This window comes from Hyla sarda, chromosome 6 (assembly GCF_029499605.1).
Source record: "Hyla sarda isolate aHylSar1 chromosome 6, aHylSar1.hap1, whole genome shotgun sequence".
Lineage (NCBI taxonomy): Eukaryota > Metazoa > Chordata > Amphibia > Anura > Hylidae > Hyla > Hyla sarda.
Genome location: NC_079194.1, coordinates 18,499,002 through 18,523,431, shown reverse-complemented (window position 1 = coordinate 18,523,431; position 24,430 = coordinate 18,499,002). Strand labels below are relative to the sequence as shown.

Sequence of the window (24,430 nt, the reverse complement as noted above, 5' to 3'; positions counted from 1 at the left end):
TTCCGCTTGCGGAAATTCAGAAGTGTGAATGGGAGTGCGGAATCCCATAGAAGTGTATTGGGCTTTCATTTGACGTGGAATTTCCGCCGTGTGAATAGCCCCTCAGGGGGAGATTTATCAAAACCTGTGCAGAGGAACAGCGGTGCAGTTGCCCATAGCGACCAATCAGATGGCTTATTTTTAAAGAGGCCTGTAAAAAACGAAAGAAGCGATCTGATTGGTTGCTATGGGCAACTGCTCCACACATTTTACGCTGTGGATCCACCGCAATGGACTCCTACAGTGTGCCTCAGATATGCCTGCCCGGAGCGGCAATCCGCCACTACGAGCAGACGCACTGCGACGTTCCAGTCGCCATGTGCATGCGCAGTATACTCTTACGCTTCTCAGCTGCTCTCAGCCTAGCTCAGGGAGCAGGGGGGGAGCGGCCGCCATGTGTGCGTGCACACCGCGCATGCGCACAGTGACCCGCACGTCACGGTAGTGTGTCTGCTCGTAGCGGCAGATTGCTGCACATCTGGAGGCACACTGTAGGGGCCCCATCGTCAGCGGATCCACAGCGTAAAACGCACTGTGGATCCGCAAGTGTGAAAGTACCCTAAGACCGCAAAGCTGCTCGTCTCTTTACTGGATGCAAAACGTTCACTCAATTTCACCCCCAGAATAGGCGTAAAGGCGAACTAAAAAACCCGTCTATACAATTCCTACACCAAAACAAGTTATAGGATTAAACCTGAGATTGTAAAGAAATTCGTTCTAAACAGCGTCCACTGGTAATGATCCAAAATCTCCTCTCACCCAAATCCATTGTGATCTCCTCCAGTCACCTGATCCAGCAGGATTTAAGGAATGACCCCCACCTGGAAGTGAATCAGACGTTTCCCTAGGAGGGGCCACAAACTGCTGGGAGTCAGGTATCACCTCCACAAAGGCCAAATCCAGGGTTAGCCACAATTTTTCCAAAAAATATAAACTAAAACCAGGAGTGGAACTAAAACAGAAGAGGTGTAAATCTTTCCATTTTGCCAACCCTTTGGCCCTGCCCCCTTGGTTGCACCCTTTTTTTTTTTTTTGCACTATTCTGTTACTGAATGAAATCCACTATATAGAGATCAATGGGGAAGATTTATCAAGACCGGTGCAGAGGAAATGTGGTGCAGTTGCCCATAGCAACGACTCAGATGGCTTCTTCCATTTTTTTTAAAGTCATCTGAAAAATGGAAGAAGCCATCTGATTGGTTGCTATGGGCAACTGCAACACTTTTCCTCTGCGCAGGTTTTAATTAATTTCGCCCAATATTCCCACATACAGTGACCATATAGTGGTAGGTATGAGCTGTACACAGGCTCTGCAGCCCGTATAAGAGATTACAGCTACATGTAGGGACTCACAGGTGACGTCTTTTTTGATCAGAATCGGTCACTTTTTTTTTTTTCTTCATCTGGCCCGGACCATCATGAAGAATTCTCCAGGCATAAATCGTCTTTGCGGAATCTGCAACATTTTAGACTCCTTGTTCCAGCACAGTCTCCACCTCTATACAAACTATCAATGTGCATTGCTCCACACAGTAATGGGTACATGCATTTTTTCTCCGCTGTAAGCTCCTCACGTTCCGATGAAGCTTCATATACCGGAGCTAGATGGCAGCGTGAAGAGGCCTAACACAGTGGCTCAGGTTGTATGATGATAAATTTGGTACTTTTAGGGTGCGGCCACATGCTGCAGAAATGCTGCGGATCTGGTAAGGCTGGGTTCACACTGCAGAATTTCTGCGCAGAGTTTCTGCCGGAGATCGAGCCGGCGGCGCTAGGACCGAGCAGACTGCATTGCTGCCCCCATAGACTGCAATGCATTTCTGGGTGGATCTTGTGGGAGATCTGCTAAGAAATGCATTGCCATCTATGGGGACGGCAATGTAGTCCGTGCGGTCCTAGTGCCGCCGGCTCGATCTTCGGCAGAAATTCTGCCCAGAAATTCCACAGTGTGAACCTAGCCTAATACTCAGTATGTTTCAGTCCTGCAGTCATGTATTTTGCTGCAGATTTTGCAGCCTCCGGAGCGGCGCAGGAGACAACAATTGACATGTACAGGTTTTGTGCAGATTACTTTATTTTTTTAGATTATTGAACTCATCTACTTTGCAGCTACTGAAGACTCTCCATCAGTGACATACAGGGTCATCGTTCCGGCTCGTGTTGCCCTATTTATTATGACGTGTGGATTATACAGAAGGTTTATAGCAGACGTTACACCCACACACTGAAAGTAGATAAATCCTTTAAAATCCCCAATAAGTCTGATACCCGTGTGGCTTCACCCATACAACAGATCCATGTGTAGTGGAATGACGTCATTTCATCACACGGTCTCCCAGTGAACTTCTGCGCCAATCCGAAGGATCCTGAGAGCCCAACCTCAGGGCAGGAGCACCGGACAGTGGACTGTTTTTTTTCTTAACCCCTTAAGGACTCAGCGTTTTTCCGTTTTTGCATTTTCATTTTTTCCTCATCACCTTCTAAAAATCATAACGCTTTCAATTTTGCACATAAAATTCCATATTATGGCTTATTTTTTGTGCCACCAATTCTACTTTCCAGTGACATTAGTCATTTTACCAAAAAATTCATGGCGAAATGGAAAAAAAAAATCATTGTGCAACAAAATTGAAGAAAAAATGTCATTTTTTAACTTTTGGGGGCTTCCGTTTCTACGCAGTGCATTTTTCGGTAAAAATAACACCTTATCCGCATACGGGCCGGTATGAGGGCTCATTTTCTGCGCCGTGTTCTGAAGTTTTTATATTGATCTGACTTTTAGATTCATTTTTTAATGATATAAAAAGTGACTAAAAATACGCAATTTTGGACTTTGGAATTTTTTTGCACGTACACCATTGACCGTGCAGTTTAATTAATGATATATTTTTATAGTTCGGACATTTCCGCACGCGGCGCTACCACATATGTTTATTTTTATTTACACTTACACTGTTTTTTTATGGGAAAAAGGGGGTGATTCAAACTTTTATTAGGGAAGGGGTTAAATGATCTTTCTTCACAATTTTTTTCCACTTTTTTTTTTGCAGTGTTATAGGTCCCATAGGGACCTATAGCCATAACTTTGCATGGATCAGCGTTATAGGGGGTTAATTGCTCAAGCCTGTAGCTCAGACTTGGAGCAATCAAACGCCGATCGGACGCGACGGAGCAAGGTAAGGGGGCCTCCGCTCGCGTCCTAGCTGATCAGGACATCATGATTTTATCGCAATAGTCCCGATCAGCCCGACTGAGCTGTCGGGAAGCTTTTACTTTTGTTTTAGACGCAGCAATCAAATTTGATCGCCGCGTCTAAAAGGTTAATAGCGGGCGACACAACGATCGGTGCCACACGCTATTAGTCCAGGGTCCCGGCTATCATAAGCCGCCCGAAACGACCCCGGTACTATGTGGGGTCACGGCGTGACCCCGATTTAAATATCAGGACCTGGTGCAGGGAGGTTAAAGGGGTACTCCAGTGGAAAACTTTTTTTTTTTTTATAAACTGGTGCCAGAAAGGTAAACAGATTTGTAAATTACTTCTATTAAAAAATCTTAATCCTTCCAGTACTTATTAGCTGCTGAATTCTACAGAGGAAATTCTTTCTTTTTGGAACACAGAACTCTCTACTGACATCAAGAGCACAGTGCTCTCTGCTGACATCTCTGTCCATTTTAAGAACTGTCCAGAGTAGGAGAAATTCCCCATAGCAAACATATGCTGCTCTGGACAGGTGGGGAATGTGCTGAAAAAGTGTGTAGCCTAATATGTTTGTTGTCTGGCAAATTCTGTGGAGACGAGTCATGGTTGATAGAAGACCTCATGGTTGTCTGAGCAAAACAGAGAAGAAAAAGAAATATAAAGAACCCCAAGAAGATGCCCCCTGTAAGTCACCACATGTAACTGCACTGTAATCACTTATATGGTCTGCAGTGCCTGTGTAGAGCTGGGGTCACCACTATATGGGCTTTGTATGGGTGATATTGGTCTGTGTTCAGAAGTTTTTAAACAGTCATTGGTGGTAATGGTAGTGGTCATGGTATGGTGGTATTATTGTTTCTTGTATTCTGGTATTTTTGGTAAAATTGGTCTCAGTATACAGGATTTGGTTAGTTAGCAGTATGATGGTAATATGTATGATGATAGATAGAGATGAGCGAATTTTTGAAAAATTTGATTCGGCCGATTCACCAAATTTTCCTAAAAAATTTGGCTCGGTCCGAATTTATTTGAGGTGAATCTCTATTAAAAACGGCTATTTCTGGCCTACAGAGAGGCTCAATTGAGGTGTAGAACACTTTGCCTTGTCATAATACGCATAGGGAATATACTGTGATAGTGAAATTATACTGTTATTCAGTATGACATGCAGATTGCAGTGTGTCTGGATGTGGCAGCAGGGTCGGGAGACCATTTGGCGTCACAGAGATTAAAGGGATACTATTATGTAGTTTTTATTTAATTTAAATTTATTAACATTTTTTAAAATCCTTTTTTGAGGAGCCATTCTGGTGAGCATCGAGCTGACAGTCCGCCGCGATGCCAGCTACCACCTGTTCCAGCCTCTGCCTCTCAGCCCCCACCCCGACTGTCTCTTACTCTGTGTGGAACTGCAAATGTTTCTTTTAATCAGTTATGGTTCATTGTTATCGCTCCAACCTGTTTCATTGGATTCTTGTGGCAATTCCAGAGGAGTGAATATTTTAAAAATTAGATTCATCTGATTTGATTCGCTCATCTCTATTGATGACCCATTGGAGAGCAAGTCTGGTGCCAGCTGCAGTGTAAACTATGGAAAAGCTCCTAGTTGTATCTTAAAATCGAGCTGGCGGTCCACTGCGAGGTGAGCTACTACCTGTCCCAGCCTCTGCATCTCAGCAGACCCCCCATGCTCTGAGAGTGCACTTGAAAAGGGAGGGACTGCAGTACCAGCAACTTGGACAGAAGCACATTCAGCGTCTGTGCCATTGGATAAGTGGGCGCATAAAGCTAGAAGTGGCTGCAGTGAAAAAGCTCGTACTTGTATCTTAAAATCGAGCTGGCGGTCCTCTGCCAGGCGAGATACCATCTGTTCCAGACCCTGCATCTCAGCACCCCCCTGACTCTCAGTGCAAATGTTTCATTTAATCATTTATGGTTCATTGTTCTCGCTCCAACCTGTTTCATTGGATTCTTGTGATAATTCCACAGGTAATATATGATGTTGACAACCATAGGGCCTCACTCTTAAAAAAAAAAATTCTGTGCAACACAAACTTCTCTTTCCTCTCTGTCCTCTCTCTCTCTGCAATAGAACGCTGATGTGAGTGGCCGCAAGATGGCTGCCGATTATATAGGACTGTGACATCACAAGGGTGACTGGCATGCTGCATGTGATTCAGGGTCATCCCGCCTAACCTTGTTCCCGCCTTCCCAACATTCCTTGCCCCATGTCCTGACATGTGGAGCCGCCATCTTAGATGCCCTGGAGCCTGGACGGCACTAAATGGCATTTAATGAACCGATTCGTGTGATCAAATCGCGGCAATACTCGCATTAGTTGCAAAGCAAATTTTTCCTGAAATTCGTAATGAATTCGGATTCGTCAGATTTGATTCTCTCATCCCTAGTGATAGTATCCAGACCGATACCTGTGAACCTAGCCTTACTTACATCTTGTAATGCAGTGGCTCTTCTGCAAGTTATCGGACAGGTCACTCTACCCAAAAGAGGGGTTGGTATAAAGAAACGTTTATGGCTAAGTGAGGCCTTATGAAATTGCTGGTTTATTATGATATATGTCTCACTTATACCTTTTATTTCCAGCTATTCCAGGCTGACCCGGCTTCAAGATTTCTGCATACTGTTATTCCACATGGCTTTGCTTATTATCATGCTTTACTTGCTATTGTACGCTATCATGTACAGAATATTTCTTATGCCGCATAGGTCTTGCTCATGATTCAATATTACCACTATGCCTCTATAACATGTCTTCTGCCCAATGCAACATTGCGCTCCCTTGTACCGCCCATTTTATGTGCCTCCTTGCTGGATTTAATGTCATGTACACAAAGCATTCCACTTTAATGCCTATTATTTCCTATGTTGTCTTGGGGTGCCTTGTCTGTGTACCCCCTACAAGTGACCAGCTCTACACTTATATGTCGGACACTGTACCCGTCGTCACTTTCAAGCAGACCCTGAAAAGCAAGAACCCTGCATCTACTTACCAGGTGGAGTCTTCAGATGGACTATACACCGATACGATCACAGCCTGCGATCAGAGGCTCTGATGTGCTGCGCTAACGCCCCTCGCCGGGGGAGCGCAATCAGCTCATTGTTTATTTACAAGTGTCACTTTGTGTTTGCCCACATGATTAACACGTTAATGTTGTTATGTTTCTATGAGTACCTGACATCACACCCGGAGGGCCAGCCAGAGTGTGACATCATCTATGCGCGCCTCCTCATGCATTTAACTGATGCCTGCGTGCGGTCACGTTAAAAGCAGAGGAAGGCTTGAGGCCAAAACGTATCCTGTTCTTTTGGATATGGAATAAAACTATCATTGCTTGATGTTTGGTGAGTGCTGGGTCTTTTTTCTACTATGCATTGATTATTCCTCATGCACCACCTACCACAGAAGCCGACCTTCACCTACTCCATAAATCTAGTGACAGTCGGTATCCATTAAAGGGGTACTCTGCTGAAAAACATCTTATCCCCAATCCAAAGGATAGGGGAAAAGATGTCTGATCAAAGGGGGTCTGCTGCTGGGGACCCCCGCGATCTCCAGCACGGCACCCTAGTCATCCGTGCACTGCGCAAATTCCGCTCTGTGCCAGATGACTGGTGACTACAGCCGTCATGCCTCCTCCCATATACATGAATGAGGGGGCGTGAAGTCACAAACACGGCAGCTCCAACCTTCCCTGTTCCGTACACTGCTGATGACGGCCCAGAGATCGCAGGGGTCCCCAACGGCGAAACCCCCACGATCACACATCTTATCCCCTATCCTTTGGCTCATAGCCTTCCTCCCTCCTCCCACTGTATGTGTGCTCAGTCACACTGGAGTGAACAGGGAACAGGCTGTGAGTCGGACCTAATGTCGCTGTAATTGCCCACTAGCCCCTGGTACTGTCCTTACGGCACAGGTAGGATAACCCCTTGGGGACAGAGGGTTTTCCATTTTTGCACTTTTGTTTTTCTTCCTTACCTTTTTAAAATCATAACCCTTTCAATTTTGCAGCTAAAAATACATATTATGGCTTATTTTTTGTGTCACTAATTCTACTTTGTAATGACATCAGTCATTTTACCCAAAAATCTAGGGCGAAACAAAAAAAATAAAAAATCATTGTGCGACAAAATTTTAGAAAAAATGCCATTTTGTAAATTTTGGGGGCTTCCGTTTCTACACAGTACATTTTTCGGTAAAAATGACACCTTCTCTTTATTCTGTAGGTCCATACGATTAAAATGATCCCCTACTTATATAGGTTTGATTTTGTCCTACTTCTGGAAAAAATCATAACTACATGCAGGAAAATGTATACATTTAAAATTGTCATCTTTTGACCCCCTCTAACTTTTTTATTTTTCCACGTACAGGGTGGTATGAGGGCTCAATTTTTTATGCCGTGATCGGAAGTTTTTAGCGGTACCATTTATGTATTGATCGGACTTTTTGATCACTTTTTATACATTTTTTCATGAAATACGTTATTTTGGATTTTTTTTTGAGCGTACGCCATTGACCGTGCGGTTAACCTCTTAAGGACGCAGGGCGTACCCTGCGCCCGGTCCCAGAGTTTAAAACAGGGTCACGCCGTGACCCAGCATCACACCGGGTCAGTCCCGGCTGCTATTCATAGCCGGGACCCTGGGCTAACAGCATGCGGCACCGATCGCACTATTAACCCTTCAGACGCGGCGATCAAAGTTGATCGCCGCGTTGAAAATGAAAGTAAAACGCTTCCCGGCAGCTCAATCGGGCTGATCGGGACTATCACAATAAAATCACGATGTCCCGATCAGCTAGGACGCGAGCGGAGGTCCCCTTACCTGTCTCCGCCGTGTCCGATCGGCGTTTGATTGCTCCAAGCCTGAGCTACAAGCTTGAGCAATTGAGCCCCTATCTCGCTGATCCATGCAAAGCTATGGCTTTGCAGTGAACAGTGTATAAGATCAGTGTGTGCAGTGTTATAGCCCCCTATGGGAGCTATAACACTGCAAAAAAAAAAAATGAAAAAAAAAAAGTTAGCAAAGGTCATTTAACCCCTTCCCTAATAAAAGTTTGAATCACCCCCCTTTTCCCATAAAAAAAAGAGAAACTGTGTAAATAAAAATAAACATAAAAGTGTGGTATCGCCGTGTGCGTAAATGTCCAAACTATAAAAATATATCGTTAATTAAACCGCACCAGGTCCTGATATTTAAAACGGGGTCACGCCGTGACCCCGCATAGTACCGGGTCGTTTCGGGCGGCTTATGATAGCCGGGACCCTGGACTAATAGCGTGTGGCACCGATCGTTGTGTCGCCCGCTATTAACATTTTAGACGCGGCGATCAAATTTGATGGCTGCGTCTAAAACAAAAGTAAAAGCTTCCCGACAGCTCAGTCGGGCTGATCGGGACTATCGGGATAAAATTGAGATTTCCCAATTAGCTAGGACGCGAGCGGAGGCCCCCTTACCTTGCTCCATCGCGTCCGATTGGCGTTTGATTGCTCCAAGTCTGAGCTACAGGCTTGAGCAATTAACCCCCTATAACGCTGATCCATGCAAAGCTATGGCTATAGGTCCCTATGGGACCTATAACACTGCAAAAAAAAAGTGGAAAAAAATAGTGAATAAAGATCATTTAACCCCTTCCCTAATAAAAGTTTGAATCACCCCCTTTTTCCCATAAAAAAACAGTGTAAGTGTAAATAAAAATAAAAATAAAAATAGACATATATGGTAGCGCCGCGTGCGGAAATGTCCGAACTATAAAAATATATCATTAATTAAACTGCACGGTCAATGGTGTACGCGCAAAAAAATTCCAAAGTAGCATATTTTTGGTCACTTTTTATATCATAAAACAATGATTAAAAAGCGATCAAAAAGTCCGATCAATGCAAAAATGGTATCAATAAAAACTTCAGAACACTGCGCAAAAAATGAGCTCTCATACCGGCCCGTATGCGGAAAAATAGAAAAGTTAGAGGTCAGAAGATGACACTTTCAAACATATAACTTTTTCTGCATGTAGTTATGATTTTTTCCAGAAGTCCGACAAAATCAAACCTATATAAGTAGGGGATCATTTTAATCATATGGACCTACAGAATAAATATAAGGTGTAATTTTTACCAAAAAATGCACTGCGTAGAAACGGAAGCCCCCAAAATGTACAAAATAAAAATTTTTCTTCAATTTTGTTGCACAATGAATTTTTTTTCCGTTTTGCCGTGGATTTTTTGGTAAAATGACTAATGTCACTGCAAAGTAGAATTGGTGGTGCAAAAAATAAGCCATAATATGGAATTTTATGTGCAAAATTTAAAGAGTTATGATTTTTAGAAGGTGGTGAAGAAAAAAAGAAAATGCAAAAACGGAAAAACACTGTCCTTAAGGGGTTAATTAACAATATATTTTTAGAATTCGGACATTTCCGCACACGGCGATACCACATGTTTATTTTTATTTAGTTTTTTTTTTCAATGGGAAAAGGAGGATGATTGAAACTTTTATTAGGGAAGGGGTTAAATGATCTTTATTCACTTTTTTCTTGCAGTGTTATAGCTCTCATAGGGACCTATAACACTGCACACACTGATCATTGTTATCCCATAGGGACCTATAACACTGCACACACTGATCATTGTTATCCCATAGCGACCTATAACACTGCACACACTGATCATTGTTATCTCATAGGGAGCTATAACACTGCACACACTGATCATGGGTTCCACCATCAAAAGTGCATATGGCGGTCAACAAGTATTCCAAGAGTGTTAGTCCCTGTTGATGATGGCAGCAACCTCCAGGACCCTGTACAGGGTACTTGGACCCCTCAGGAGAGACTTCTCTTCCAACATGAGAGAGCTGAGAGCAGTTCGGCTTCGTCACCACCAATTCACACCCCTTATTCTAGGGAAAGCGATGAGTTCGATCAGACAACAAGACTGTAGTGTCTTACATCAGACAGGGTGGCACGAAGTCTAAATTGCTCCTCAAGGAGACCAGACATTCTCACTTGGGCAGAGACCAACCTAACCCACCTTTCAGCAGTTCATATCAAAGGAGATCTCGACATAGTTGCAGATCGCCTAAGTCGTGGCCCTTCCAGTCCAGGGCGAATGGTCCCTGAACAAAGACATCTTCAAGATGATAACTCTATGGTGGGGTGTGCCAGAGATAGATCTCATGGCAACTCATCTGAACGCCAAGGTGAACAGGTTTTGCTCTCTTTGCAAAGAGGACAATCCTGTGGTAATAGACGCTTTGTCCATTCCATGGAGGTTCAGCCTGGCCTACATAATCCCTCCACTTTCCATGATACAGAAGGTATTGATGAAAGTCAGGCAAGACCAGACCTCAGTGATTGCCAGCATACCATTCTGGCCCAAGAGGTCCTGGTTCACCCAGCTCATGAGGATGAGTCAAGGGTGTTATTGGAGGCTTGGCTTGCTTACCAACCAAATCTGCTGCAGACAGCCGAGAAGAGCCTGCCCACTTTCAAATACGCAGCGGAAAACCCGCAAAAAAATCTGCATGTGAATGTACCCTAAAGGTGCAAGTTTCAGCACTCTCTCCCTCTTGAGGCAGATCTTTGTTGCAAGAACCACTAATCACAAGATTCCTCAGGGGAGCTGAAAGACTTAAGCCTAGTGTTCTTAGACCTATTCCCAAATGAGATTTGTCTACTGTTCTTAAGGGGTTATGCTCTCCCCCTTTAAACCTCTGGAAAAAGTCGACTTTAGGTATTTATCCCTTAAAGTCACCTTTCTATTTATTTATATAGCGCCTACAGATTCTGCGGCACTTACAATGATGGGGTACAAACAAAGACAAGTATCAGACATAATATTACACAATAACTATTCAAACAAGAGGTGTGGGGATATGTTGGGGATATGTTGAGGATATGTTGGGGATATGTTGGGGATATAATGAGGATATGTTGAGGCCAATTAGAGACTGTTATAGGCCTGTCTGAAGAGATGTCTTTTTAGGCCACGTTTGAAACTATGGATGTTGTTGTTGAGTCTGAGGGATTGAGGGATAGCATTCCAGAGAACCGGTGCAGCACGAGTGAAGTCTTGGAGATGTGAGTGAGAAGTTGGGATTATAGAAGATGTTAGTGTGAGATCATTAGCAGATCGGAGAGAACGTGTAGGATGGTAGACAGAGATGAGAGAGGAGATGTAGGGAGGTGCAGCATTGTGGAGAGCTTTGTGTGTGAGACTGAGGATTTTGTACTGTATTCTGGACTGAATTGGTAACCAGTGTAGTGACCGGCACAGGGAGGAGGCTTCGGTGTAGCGGCTGGAGAGGAAGATGAGTCTGGCTGCGGCACTAAGGATGGACTTGAGTTTGGAGCCAACCTCAGCCAAAAGGATTGGCGAGCTCCAGGCCCTTTCGGCTTTCGAGCCTTATACGATTTTTCTCCAGGGCAGAGTCCCGTTGAGATATTTGCCTACTTTTGTTCCTAAAGTCCCTACTTTCTCTATCATCAATTAGGCTGTATCCCTACCAGTTCTATGTCCTAATCCATCCTCTCCGGAGGAAGTTGCAAGTCATACCTTAGACATTTCAAGAATCCTCAAGAACTGGAAAATTTAGAAGATCTGAAAACAGTTTCCTTTTTGGGGAAAAACAAAAGGTCTTAAAGTCGCTATCCCTCTCTTTTTTTTAACATAGGAGTCAATGGGAACCATACAGAACCGTATGTGTGTACAGTTCCATCCGGTTTGCACCATCCAGTTTTTTTTACTTTGCACTGTTTATTTTCTTGGAATTTCAATCAAGTGAAACTTTATTCATAATGGAGTGAAAAGTTAAAAACAAACTTTATTTTCTTAAAAACCGGGTATCATTTTTCAAACCGAATACGGATTAAAACTTGTACACACGTCTTGATACAGTTTAGTCCGGTTTTGAGGAATGAGTTTTTCATCAAAAACCTAATACGGGAACTGGATTGCAAAAACACGGTGTGAACCCAGCCTAAGAGGGAGCGGATTGTAAAGCAGAATACTGTGTCCCTGGGTGGAGGGTCACATTCTGCTACAGGGACACAGTTTTCTTCATTACACCGGCACACACTATTTAGGGAATATCTGCCCATGTGTTTCGGGAGGACATTACACAAATTCTGCTATGTGCACATAACCTCAAAAGGACTTTCCATGACACTCATATTGATGGCCTCTCCCAGGCCGTGGGTTGATTGAAGGGTCTGTGGCACTTGTGAGCCCTGAGGCCTCTTTATTCCCTACCAGTCATCATAGCTCTGTACATTTAGTAAAAGTTCCTCCTATTAAAGGGGTACTCCACTGGAATTTTATTTTTTTTTAATCAGCTGACAGAAAGTTAAACAGATTTGTAAATTACTTCTATTTAAAAATCTTAATCCTTCCAGTACTTAGCTGCTGTATGCTCCAGAGGAAGTTCTTTTCTTTTTAAATGTATTTTCTGTCTGACCACAGTGCTCTCTGCTGACACCATTTTAGGAACTGTCCAGAGCAGAATAGGTTTGCTATGGGGAATTGTACAGACCAAGTTTTTTTTTCTATTTTTCTACCCCACCACACTTTATTTTTATACGAAGCCTAGAGTACCCATTTTATTCCTTATTGCAGTGTTTCTGAACCAGGGTGCCTCCAGCTGTTGCAAAACTACAACTCCCAGCATGCCCGGACAGCCTTTGGCTGTCGGGGCATGCTGGGAGTTGTAGTTTTGCAACAGTTGGAGGCACCCTGGTTCAGAAACACTGCTTTATTGGATTACAATTCCAACCATTAAAGGGGTACTCCAGGAAAACCCTTTTTTTTATTTTATTTTTTAAGATCAACTGGCTCCAGAAAGTTAAACAGATTTGTAAATTATCAGTCAAGTAGAGAGTAGAACTGGCACTACAACAGTTAAATCCCAAACACTACCGGAACTAAAAAAAAAAGACAGGATGAAACATGTATGAGCCAGAGGATGCGCTAGACAAGCGCGAAACATATGTCGCTTGCCCTGAACGCCCCCCGCTGTATGTACCCCATGATTTTGTCGGAATAAAGCACAGAACATTTAACGTGGCGAGTGCAGCCTACTCTTTCTCAGACCCTACAGATTTGTAAATTACTTCCATTAAAAAAATCTTAATCCTTCCAGTACTTAGGTGCTGAAGTTGAGTAGTTGTTTTCTGTCTAACTGCTGTCTGCCAAGGGGATTCACTCCTACTCTGGACAGCTCCCGAGACAGGTGTCATCAGAGAGCAGTTAGACAGAAAAGAACAACTCAACTTCAGCAGCTGATAAGTACTGAAAGGATTAAGATTTTTTATTTTTTTTTATTATAGAAGTAATTTACAATTCTGTTTAACTTTCTGAACCCAGTTGATATATATATATATATATATATATATATATATATATATATATATATATATATATATTATATAAAAGTTTTTTCCTGGCATACACCTTTAAGTAAAATCTAAATGATCACTGGTTCGAGCAGCGTCCGAGAACCTAAGATTTCATCACCCACAAAAGAGAGGGGAAAAAAAAAAAAAAAGCATTCATGCATGACAAGCAGCAAAAATGTATTTATTTAGAGAATACTTTATTAGTTTCCTGTAATCAAACCTGGATAAAGTAAAGACCTTACATATTTCATACAATTTATTCCTCTTTTTCTCTCTCTCTCTCTCTTAACAGAGCAAGGGCTAAAGTGTGGCTGTAAATTCTGTACAAAGCCAAAAAGGATGTGTGGGACAAAACCTATACTATCCCCCCGTTTTTGAATTGCAAAAAAGATGACAAAACAGCTAAAAAGAAAAAAAAACCTGTATATATATTTATGTATATATATATATAATATTTATATATAAAAAAAAAAAAAAAGAAAAAATACAACTAAACTGCAGCTCGCTCTCCGTCTGCAACTATTCTGTACAGCAGGCCAAGTGACTGACACGATGACGATTTTGGAAGGGGGTGGTATTTACCTGTCGCTTTTACCCAACAGGTCATTAAATACTAAAACTGGAAATTTACCGGCAATACATATAGTAACAGTTCGGACCGGGGGCCACAAACCCAGAGACTGGCCCCGTGATTAGTCCCTTTAATCTGAATAGATTGGATGCATACACAGAGTAGTTTTTTTTCGATTTCACGTACGTTTTTTTTCTGTATGAGGTTTTTTTGTAGCTATTGAAAAACAAAAATATAAGCAAAACCCTTAAACTGGGCAAAATAAGATTTTTTTTACGTTTAATAAGAACACCTTTTACCACAACATAGCTGCATTTACAAGATATCTCATAATGTACAGTTTTATTTGTCTCGTCCAGCACAGAAGTGAACTCCTGCTTTCCTATTTATATATAAAAAGGTCGCTGTATAACGTGATTTCACTTTATGAGGAAATATTTTTAAAAATTAAAGTTACAGAGGTTTTATATCTTAAAGGTACAGTATAGACTGATATTGTGGAGACGACAGCAGCAATTGTTTTGATTGTTCCGCCATATCGCGCGGCTTTAGGGAGAATTTCTATGAATCTATGTTTCTCTACACGACTGACCAGATATCCGGTTTATAATCTCACAGCGCCTCCAGTGGTTAGGAGCAGAAATGCTCAATGCCTCAACCTTCACTTGCAACCTTTTAGACCACATGCACCCTCAAGGCCGCTACGAAACACTAAACTTAGTAAATTGCTGGAGAGGGGGGGATGTCGAGAGCACAAAATACACGCAAACAGAAGAGCCGGGTACGGGGAGAGCGAACACTGTGGGGGGTGAGACAAAAGCCGACTACGTAACCCTAAACAAGACCATAAAGCGTGTTTGGGTGTACGTTTATGATGGCGTCACACTTCAGCTCACCTCTGCAGGGTAGTGTTTTATTTAATTGACCGTACAGTGTGAACTTTCCCGTTCCAGCATAATCACAGACAAGCCTGGCAGAAACGAGAAGACTCCGTCGCCATCCGGGCTCAGAGTTTTCTACGTTTTACGCCTTGAAATGCTGAAATCGATGGACGCCGCTCTGATCGGTACGTTAACTAAACCCGCTGTTTTCCTTCCTAATTTTAGATCAGCTGCTGCATTTTTTTTTCAGTAAACAAAGAAATCCTGTATCCGTACACATAAGTGTAGCGCTTAGAACGTAACCATCCTCCTCCGATGCCGTCTCTTATGATTTCGTGTCTTCCGTTTTGATGGCTTGAGGTTTTATTGGTCCAGTTCTGATGGGTTTTGGGGCGGTCAGTACCGGCGCTTGAGGCAGGGAGGCGGACGAATTCTCTTCAACCTTCTCCTGCGAGACCATGGAAGGCTCTGCGATGGCGTCCGAAGGCTTTGGAGGGCCGGCTATGGTTTTCGGAGGTTTAGGGATCACAGGTTTGCTCTGTTGATGTTGTTGCTGTTCGAAGAAGCGATGCGTCGACTGCAGGACTTCTGCTCTCTGTTTTGCCTTAAGGGTAAGGAAAGAGAAAAAAAGAGGGGAAAATGTGTCCCATAAATTAAGATGTGTCAAGGTATAAAAATTCATATCCTTTTATCAGACCGCTTTTCTGCAGCCCTGAAAACGAAAACATTAAACCTTAGCCAAAGCGTCTCGAGAGTGGCGGGAGAAATAAAGCGTTATAAGCTACTACTTATGGGTTCGTCCATGTAATGCAGACATGAGCTGGGTGCACCTGAGCAGGGGCAACTCTTTGGGGGGGGTCAAATATATATCTGTGTTTTATCAGGGCCTCTAAAGACACCATCGCTTATACCAGTGTTTCCCAACCAGGGTGCCGCCAGCTGTTGCAAAACTACAACTCCCAGCGTACACAGACAACCGTCAGCTGTCAAGGTATGCTGGAAGTTGTAGTTTTGCCACATCTGGAGGCCTCCTTGTTGGGAAACACTGGCTGATATATTATTGGGACCCCCATGGTTCACTAGAACACCCCAAAATTCTCATAACTCATAGCATGCCTGGGCATTTGGCTGTCAGGGCATGCTGGGCGTTGTAGCTTTGCAACAGCTGGAAGCACCCTGGTTGCGAAACACTGGCTTATACTATTATATGTAGGGAGCCATTTTCTACACAGGATAGGTAGGTATGTGATGATAGCAGTGCGCTGACTGCTGGGACCCACTCTATAGTACTGTTTCCCAACTAGTGTGCCTTCAGCTGTTGCAAATCTACAACTCTTAGCAAGCCCGGACAGCCAAAGGCTGTCCGGGCTTGCTTAGAGTTGTAGTTTTGCAACAGCTGGAGGCTCACTAGTTGGTATACAGTGGTATTGAGTGAATGGAGGTCTTCTAGTAAACTATGGGGGTCCCAGCAGTTGGCGCACTACCATCACATACTTGCCTATCCTGTATAGAAAATGACTACATATAATAGGGCTGGGAGTTGTAGTTTTGCAACAGATGGCGGCACCATAATTCGGAAACACTGGCTTATAATATTATATAAAAATATATATAGATCTCTCTATCTCTCTCTCTCTATATCTCTATATGCACATATAGTCATTTTCTATACAAAATATATTAACATGTTAAAAAGTAACTGGTCATCTATTTAATACTGCAGAAACCAAATGAGTTACCCACTTGGGTAACTGGTTATTGGGGCGGTTCCTAGCACTTTCCTCCGCCCCACTGCCCTCGAGTGACGCATTTCTCCCTGTGCAAGTGTTCCCCAACTAGTGTGCCTCCAGCTGTTGCAAAGCTACAACTTCCAGCAGCTAGTTTTGCAACAGCTGGAGGCACACTGGTTGGGAAACGATCCTATACAGAGAGAGACTGGCTTCACTCAGTGCCGGCAGGACTGAGGGCAGATATCCAGTTGATAGCAGTTACGCTTTAATAACACAATTTTTTTTTTTTTTTTTATATTTATCTTTTTTAGAAGTCACGATGAGAATGAATGTTAAAAACGCACTCCAGAAACCAAACTGACCTTCAGATCCTGCTCCGCCTTCATGGCGGCATTGACTCGCACACCGGAAGGTGCCACAGGAGGGGCCCGAGACACGTGGTGAAGGCGCGGATGGTTCATCAGGCCTGTGGGCATCTGTGGGGGCATCTGGCTGGTCAGCTGCATGGGTGGACGCTGGACAGGAGGCTGGAACGAGTTCGGATGTGGTCCTCTGACCATCGGCGGAACCAAGTTAGGCTGGGACAGTATCTGAATGGGAAAAAGACAACATAAAACATCTTCTTACATGACGGCCTTTATACATATACCTCACTAGAGCATATGATACCAATAATATCATAGGATATATAATATATAAAATGTTTTGCTGTGAATTTTACTGAGAAAACTACATATCTGCAGCAATATCCATGCAAGAAGGAATAGTGGACTAGGAGGGATTTCAAAGTAATAAGCTCGACCTCCCCCCAAGTACGCCAAATCTGCTACAAATCTGCTTGTAACAGCAGCAGAAAATCTGCTATATGTTGAATTATCCTAAGAATTCCATGTTGGATCATTGTTTCCCTACCGGGGTGCCTCCAGCTGTTGCAAAACTACAACATCCAGCATGCCCGGACAGCCAAAGTTGTAGTTTTGCAACAACTGGAGGCACCCTGGTTTGTAAACACTGTTCTAGGCGGTATGGCATGGTAGGAGTTGTAGTTTCCCAACAGCTGAAGGCCCCTTGGTTGGAAAACACTGGGCTAGAAACAAGAGAAGAATGAAGTCTATTACAGAAGACAAAGTAAGTGTGTGTGTATATATATATATATATATATATATATATATATACACACACACACATACACACACACACACATACATAGATATATATAGATATATCTATCTATCTATCTATCTATCAAAAAGTAGAACAGCACAACCAAATCCAATACAGTAACCCCCCCGACCTACGATGGCCCCGACATATGATAAAATCGACATACGATGCTTTTATATGTCGGGGCCATCACATTAACTGCTATCCGACAGCGCAAAATGCTTAAGCTGCTGTCGGATAGCAGTGTAATGTGCCCCAGCAGGTTCACTTACCTATTCCCGCTGCTCCGGGTCCACTTCGCGATCCTCCGGTGTCTTGCGCATCTTCTCCAGGGTCCGGGCCTCGCTTTCCGGCGTCGTTATTACGTCACTACGCACGCCGCCCCGGCGCAGCAGCGTAATAACGTCACCGGAAAGCGAGGCCCGGACCCTGCAGAAGATGCGGAAGACACCGGAGGATCGCGAAGAAGACACCGGAGCAGCGGGACAGCATCGGGAGCCCCTGGAACAGCAGCGGGAGCGGTGAGGACCTGGTCCGGAGCGACGGGGACAGGTGAGTACAGATGCCTATACTTTACATTACACGGATCCCTCAACATACGATGGATTAGACAAACGATGGGTCCTTTGGAACGAATTACCATCGTATGTTGAGGGACCACTGTATAGCCGTAAGGAGGTGCTCGAAGATCCTGGATCCTTGGTTAGGGGAGCAAAAATACTTAGACAGCAGAAAAAAATCTTGTCCACAGCACAGAAATCCATAAAATATAGTGAATTTTATTCCATAACAGGTGTCAATACAGCAGCCGCTGCTGCTGTATTGACGCCTTTTATGGAATAAAATTCACTTTTATTTATGGATTTTGGTGCTGTGGACAAGATTTTTTCTGCTGTAATATATATATATACACACCCACCCCGTATTTTTGTCCTATAGGACGCACCCAATTTATAGGTGCAAAATCTAAAAAAAAAAAAGATTTTGAACCCAATAGTGGTCTTCAACCTGCGGACCTCCAGATGTTGCAAAACTACAACTCCCAGCATGCCCGGACAGCCGTTGGCTGTTGGAGTTGTAGTTTTGCAACATCTGGAGGTCCTCAGATTGAAGACCACTGCATAGGAGGTAATACTCACGTGTCCCTGCCGCTCCGGACCCGTCACCGCTGCCCTGGATGTCGCTCCATCGCTGTCGCCGTGTCCCCATCTCTCCGGAATGTCTCTGCTGCCGCCCGGGTATCCTCGCTCTCCGTCGCCGCCATCACGTTGTTACGCACGCCGACGCACGTATGTGACGACGTGATGACGAGGAAGGAGAGCGCCGGCCATACAGGGGATCCCTGAACGGAGAAGACACCGAGGAGGCAGGTAAGGTCCCTCCCGGTGTCCTGTAAGCACTAACCCGGCTATTCAGTCAAGCTGTTGGCAGTGAAATCGCGGCGGTCCGGAACAGCCGGGTTAGTGTCACTTTCCCTTCAGACGCGGCGGTCAGCTTTGATCGCCGCGTCTGAAGGGTTAATACAGGGCATCACCGCGATCGGGGATGTCCTGTATTAGCCGCGGGTCCCGGCTGTTGATGGCTGCAGGGACCGCCACGATAGGGGTGTATTCGCCGTATAAGACGCACCGACTCTCCCCCCCCCCCCCCCCCAGTTTTGGGGAAGAAAAAGTGCGTCTTATACGGCGAAAAATACGGTGTATATATTATATTTTTTTTTTTTTAATTACGTTACCTGAGGAGGGAACTGCGGTGTGGGGAATGGCGGCTGACCCATCCTTACACTGGCGCTGGTCGAAGGGAATTGATGCTTCTGGTAAACCAAGCTGTTCATTTTGCCTGACTGGCTGTTGGGGCTGGTTGAACTGGCCCTAGAGAGAGACCGAAACATTGGACTATATTACAGGCTGTGACTGCATTATAATTGTTACATATTTATATAGATTATACTGCACTGTATTATATGGTGCAATGGGGCTTTGCAGCAATTAAAGGTTAGACAGAGCCCAGCTTACCGAAAAGGACTGGACGTAGGTGTGGTGCTCCTTCCACCGACAGGCGGTGTACCGGGCTTCACGTGGTCTAATGCACTGCCGTAAGCTTTAAGATCGAGGTCAGTCATCTATACAAAGACAGGAGAAAAATCTCACTTATAAATTCAATCACAACACATTGTACATTTCTTTGATGGAGGGTTCTATGGAGCGGTCTGTATAGCTGCACACTATTGGTAGAGAGATATACACAATATACAGGGCGGCCATTTATATGGATACACCTTAATAAAATGGGAATGGTTGGTGATATTAACTTCCTGTTTGTGGCACATTAGTATATGTGAGGGGGGAAACTTTTCAAGATGGGTGGTGACCATGGCGGCCATTTTGAAGTCTGCCATTTTGAATCAAGCTTTTGTTTTTTCAATAGGAAGATGGTCATGTGACACAAAACTTATTGGGAATTTCACAAGAAAAACAATGAAGTGCTTGGTTTTAACGTAACTTTATTCTTTCATGAGTTATTTACAAGTTTCTGACCACTTATAAAATGTGTTCAATGTGCTGCCCATTGTGTTGTATTGTTAATGCAACCCTCTTCTCTATATACTACTATATACACCGCAGGAGAAATGCTAGCACAGGCTTCCAGTATCCGTATACACTGCTATATACTACTATATACACCGCAGGAGAAATGCTAGCACAGGCTTCCAGTATCCGTATGCACTGCTATATACTATTATATACACTGCAGGAGAAATTCTAGCACAGGCTTCCAGTATCCGTATACACTGCTATATACTACTATATACACCGCAGGAGAAATGCTAGCACAGGCTTCCAGTATCCGTATACACTGCTATATACACCGCAGGAGAAATGCTAGCACAGGCTTCCAGTATCCGTATACACTGCTATATACACCGCAGGAGAAATGCTAACACAGGCTTCCAGTATCCGTATACACTGCTATATACTACTATATACACCGCAGGAGAAATGCTAGCACAGGCTTCCAGTATCCCTATACACTGCTATATACTACTATATACACCGCAGGAGAAATGCTAGCACAGGCTTCCAGTATCCCTATACACTGCTATATACTACTATATACACCGCAGGAGAAATGCTAGCACAGGCTTCTAGTATCTGTATACACTGCTATATACTACTATATACACCGCAGGAGAAATGCTAGCACAGGCTTCCAGTATCTGTATACACTGCTATATACTACTATATACACCGCAGGAGAAATGCTAGCACAGGCTTCCAGTATCCGTATACACTGCTATATACTACTATATACACCGCAGGAGAAATGCTAGCACAGGCTTCCAATATCCGTATACACTGCTATATACTACTATATACACCACAGGAGAAATGCTAGCACAGGCGTCCAGTATCCGTATACACTGCTATATACTACTATATACACCGCAGGAGAAATGCTAGCACAGGCTTCCAGTATCCGTATACATTGCTATATACTACTATATACACCGCAGGAGAAATGCTAGCACAGGCTTCCAGTATCCGTATACACTGCTATATACTACTATATACACAGCAGGAGAAATGCTAGCACAGGCTTCCAGTATCCGTATACACTGCTATATACTACTATATACACCGCAGGAGAAATGCTAGCACAGGCTTCCAATATCCGTATACACTGCTATATACTACTATATACACCGCAGGAGAAATGCTAGCACAGGCTTCCAGTATCCGTATACACTGCTATATACTACTATATACACCGCAGGAGAAATGCTAGCACAGGCTTCCAGTATCCGTATACATTGCTATATACTACTATATACACCGCAGGAGAAATGCTAGCACAGGCTTCCAGTATCCGTATACATTGCTATATACTACTATATACACCGCAGGAGAAATGCTAGCACAGGCTTCCAGTATCCGTATACACTGCTATATACTACTATATACACCGCAGGAGAAATTCTAGCACAGGCTTCCAGTATCCGTAGTTTCAGGTGCTGCACATCTCGTATCTTCACAGCATAGACAATTGCCTTCAGATGACCCCAAAGATAAAAGTCTAAAGGGGGTCAGATCGGGAGACCTTGGGGGTCATTCAACTGGCCCACGACGACCAATCCACTTTCCAGGAATGCTCGGACCTGACACCCATAATGTGGTGGTCACCATCTTGCTGGAAAAACTCAGGGAATGTACCAGGGAAACACATCATCATGTAGCAATTCCGTATATCCAGTGGCCTTGAGGTTTCCATTGATGAAGAATGGCCACACTATCTTTGTACCCCATATACCACACCATACCAGCAATGTTTGTGTTCCAACAGTCTTGGAGGGATCTTTCCAATGTGGGTTAGTGTCAGACCAATAGCGGTGGTTTTGTTTGTTAACTTCACCATTCACATCAAAGTCTTCTGCGTAAACGGAGGGTCCTGTTCCACATTTTTTTTTGCCCATTCTGCAAATTCAGTGCGCCGATCTGGGTCATCCTATTTGAGATGCTGCAGTAGCATTTCTCCTGCGGTGTTGCTATCAGTGTGTGAAGAGTGGGAGAAGAGGGTTGCATTGACAATCCAACACAATGGGCAGCACATTGAACACATTTTATAGGTGGTCAGAAACTTGTAAAGAACTCATGAAAGAATAAAGTTACGTTAAAACCAAACATATCATTGTTTTTCTTGTGAAATTCCCAATAAGTTTGATGTGTCACATGACCATCTTCCTATTGAAAAAACAAAAGTTGGATTCAAAATGGCCACCATGGTCACCACCCATCTTGAAAAGTTTCCCCCCTCACATATACTAATGTGCCACAAACAGGAAGTTAATATCACCAACCATTCCCATTTTATTAAGGTGTATCCATAGAAATAGCCCCCCCTGTACAATGACTGCTGCAGGTTTTCCAAGACTTATGGATAAGCTATTCCACACTGTCGAGAAGAAAGCGTCCAGCATCCAGGTTGAAGTAAAACAGGGAATTCTTTATTGGATAACTTGCATGTACACAGTAAAAACTCTGACACGTTTCACGCTTTCGCGCGCGAAAGCGTGAAACTTGTCAGAGTTTTTACCGTGTACATGCAAGTTATCCAATAAAAATTAACCTGTTTTACTTCAACCTGGATGCTGGACGCTTTCTTCTTGACATCGTTCGCAGTGAAGCCAGGGGGGGGGGGGGGGGGGGGGGGGGACAGGTGTGGAGGCTAATCTGGGTGAGCCGTCGATACTATTTGTTTGGGCTATTCCACAGTGTTTCAAACTAGTGTGCCTCCAGCTGTTGCAGAACTACAACTCCCAGCACGCCCAGCCAGGCGATGGCATGCTGCCTCTATGACACATGAAATTTTGTAATTTTTTTTTTTTAATGACAGGTACATTTTAAAGTTATACACAGGAAATGGGATAAGTGTAAGATTTTAGGGGGGGTCCAAACACCAGGAACCCACGGCAATCTTTAAAAGCAGGGTTCACATTGGAATAGAGCAGCAGTCATATATATGACTTTTAAAAGCAATAAAACAGACATTCTTAACATTCACTATAATCAACAGAAAACAACTTAAAGGAGTAGTGCCATGAAAAAATAACTTATCCCCTATCCAAAGGATATGGCAGAAGTTCTAGATCGCAGGGGATCCGAGCGCTGGGACCCCCCCTCGATTTCCTGAACGGGGGGCCCCGGCAGTATCCCAGAAGCGGCCGTTCCAACCCCCGCAGAAAGCCGTGGCCGACACGCCCCCTTCCTGTATCTATGGGGGGGGCGTGTCGGCCGGCGCTCCGTGCGGGTGTCGGCACGCCTCCTTCCAGCAAACTGCCGGGGCCCCATTCAGGAGATTGCAGGGGGGGTCCCAGCGCTAGGACCAACACCCCCCCGCCCCCACCCCCCCCCCCGTGTGATCTATAACTTATCCCCTATTAGTTATTTTTCACTCCAGAACTCCTTTAAGATTATTTTCAAAGATGGAGCTTCCTGTAAATATATAAAGAGACATTATCTAATCACCCCAAAGAGAATAAGTGCAGTCGTCACCTTGCCGGGGGCAGCCATCATTCCGTGCTGACTGCCGGAAGGGATTAGGCCGCGGTAAGCCTGGCTCACTTGGCCAGTCCTAGAGAGACTCTGATGTTGAGCTTGATGTGCAGGTGGCAGAGTTTGAGATAAAGCAATGAGGGGCTGCCCCCCTGTAGAACCAAAGTTGGGCAAGGACAGCTGAGATCCTTGCAAAGGTAACGTCATCTGGAAGTAACAAGGTTAAGATAATCTCACTAACACATGAAGGTAACCGGAGACAAAACATTAGCAAAAACTCAACTAAACCGTGCAAATACTAAAGTGGTACCTCCACCAACTGCCTCCAGCTGTTGCAAAATTACAACTCCCAGCATGAGAAACTTTCTGGCACCAG

At 44.0% G+C, this 24,430-nt stretch overlaps 1 protein-coding gene across 5 annotated transcripts in view; it reads right to left on the bottom strand.

The window, feature by feature from the left end:
• Nucleotides 1–13,827: 13,827 nt before the first annotated feature.
• The window catches only part of PRRC2C (proline rich coiled-coil 2C), a 113,376-nt gene continuing 102,773 nt past the window's right edge, over nt 13,828–24,430 (bottom strand). For 3 of the 5 annotated variants that reach the window (XM_056523246.1, XM_056523245.1, XM_056523247.1), the window contains exons 31-35: nt 24,028–24,261; nt 20,020–20,126; nt 19,740–19,875; nt 17,203–17,430; nt 13,828–15,714 (exon numbers count right to left, since the gene is read on the bottom strand). In XM_056523246.1, the coding sequence (XP_056379221.1) occupies nt 15,436–15,714; nt 17,203–17,430; nt 19,740–19,875; nt 20,020–20,126; nt 24,028–24,261 (984 nt within the window). In that variant the 3' untranslated portion in view covers nt 13,828–15,435. The remainder of the gene's footprint in view (nt 15,715–17,202; nt 17,431–19,739; nt 19,876–20,019; nt 20,127–24,027; nt 24,262–24,430) is intronic. The other 2 variants (XM_056523248.1, XM_056523249.1) reach the window with 2 other exon arrangements.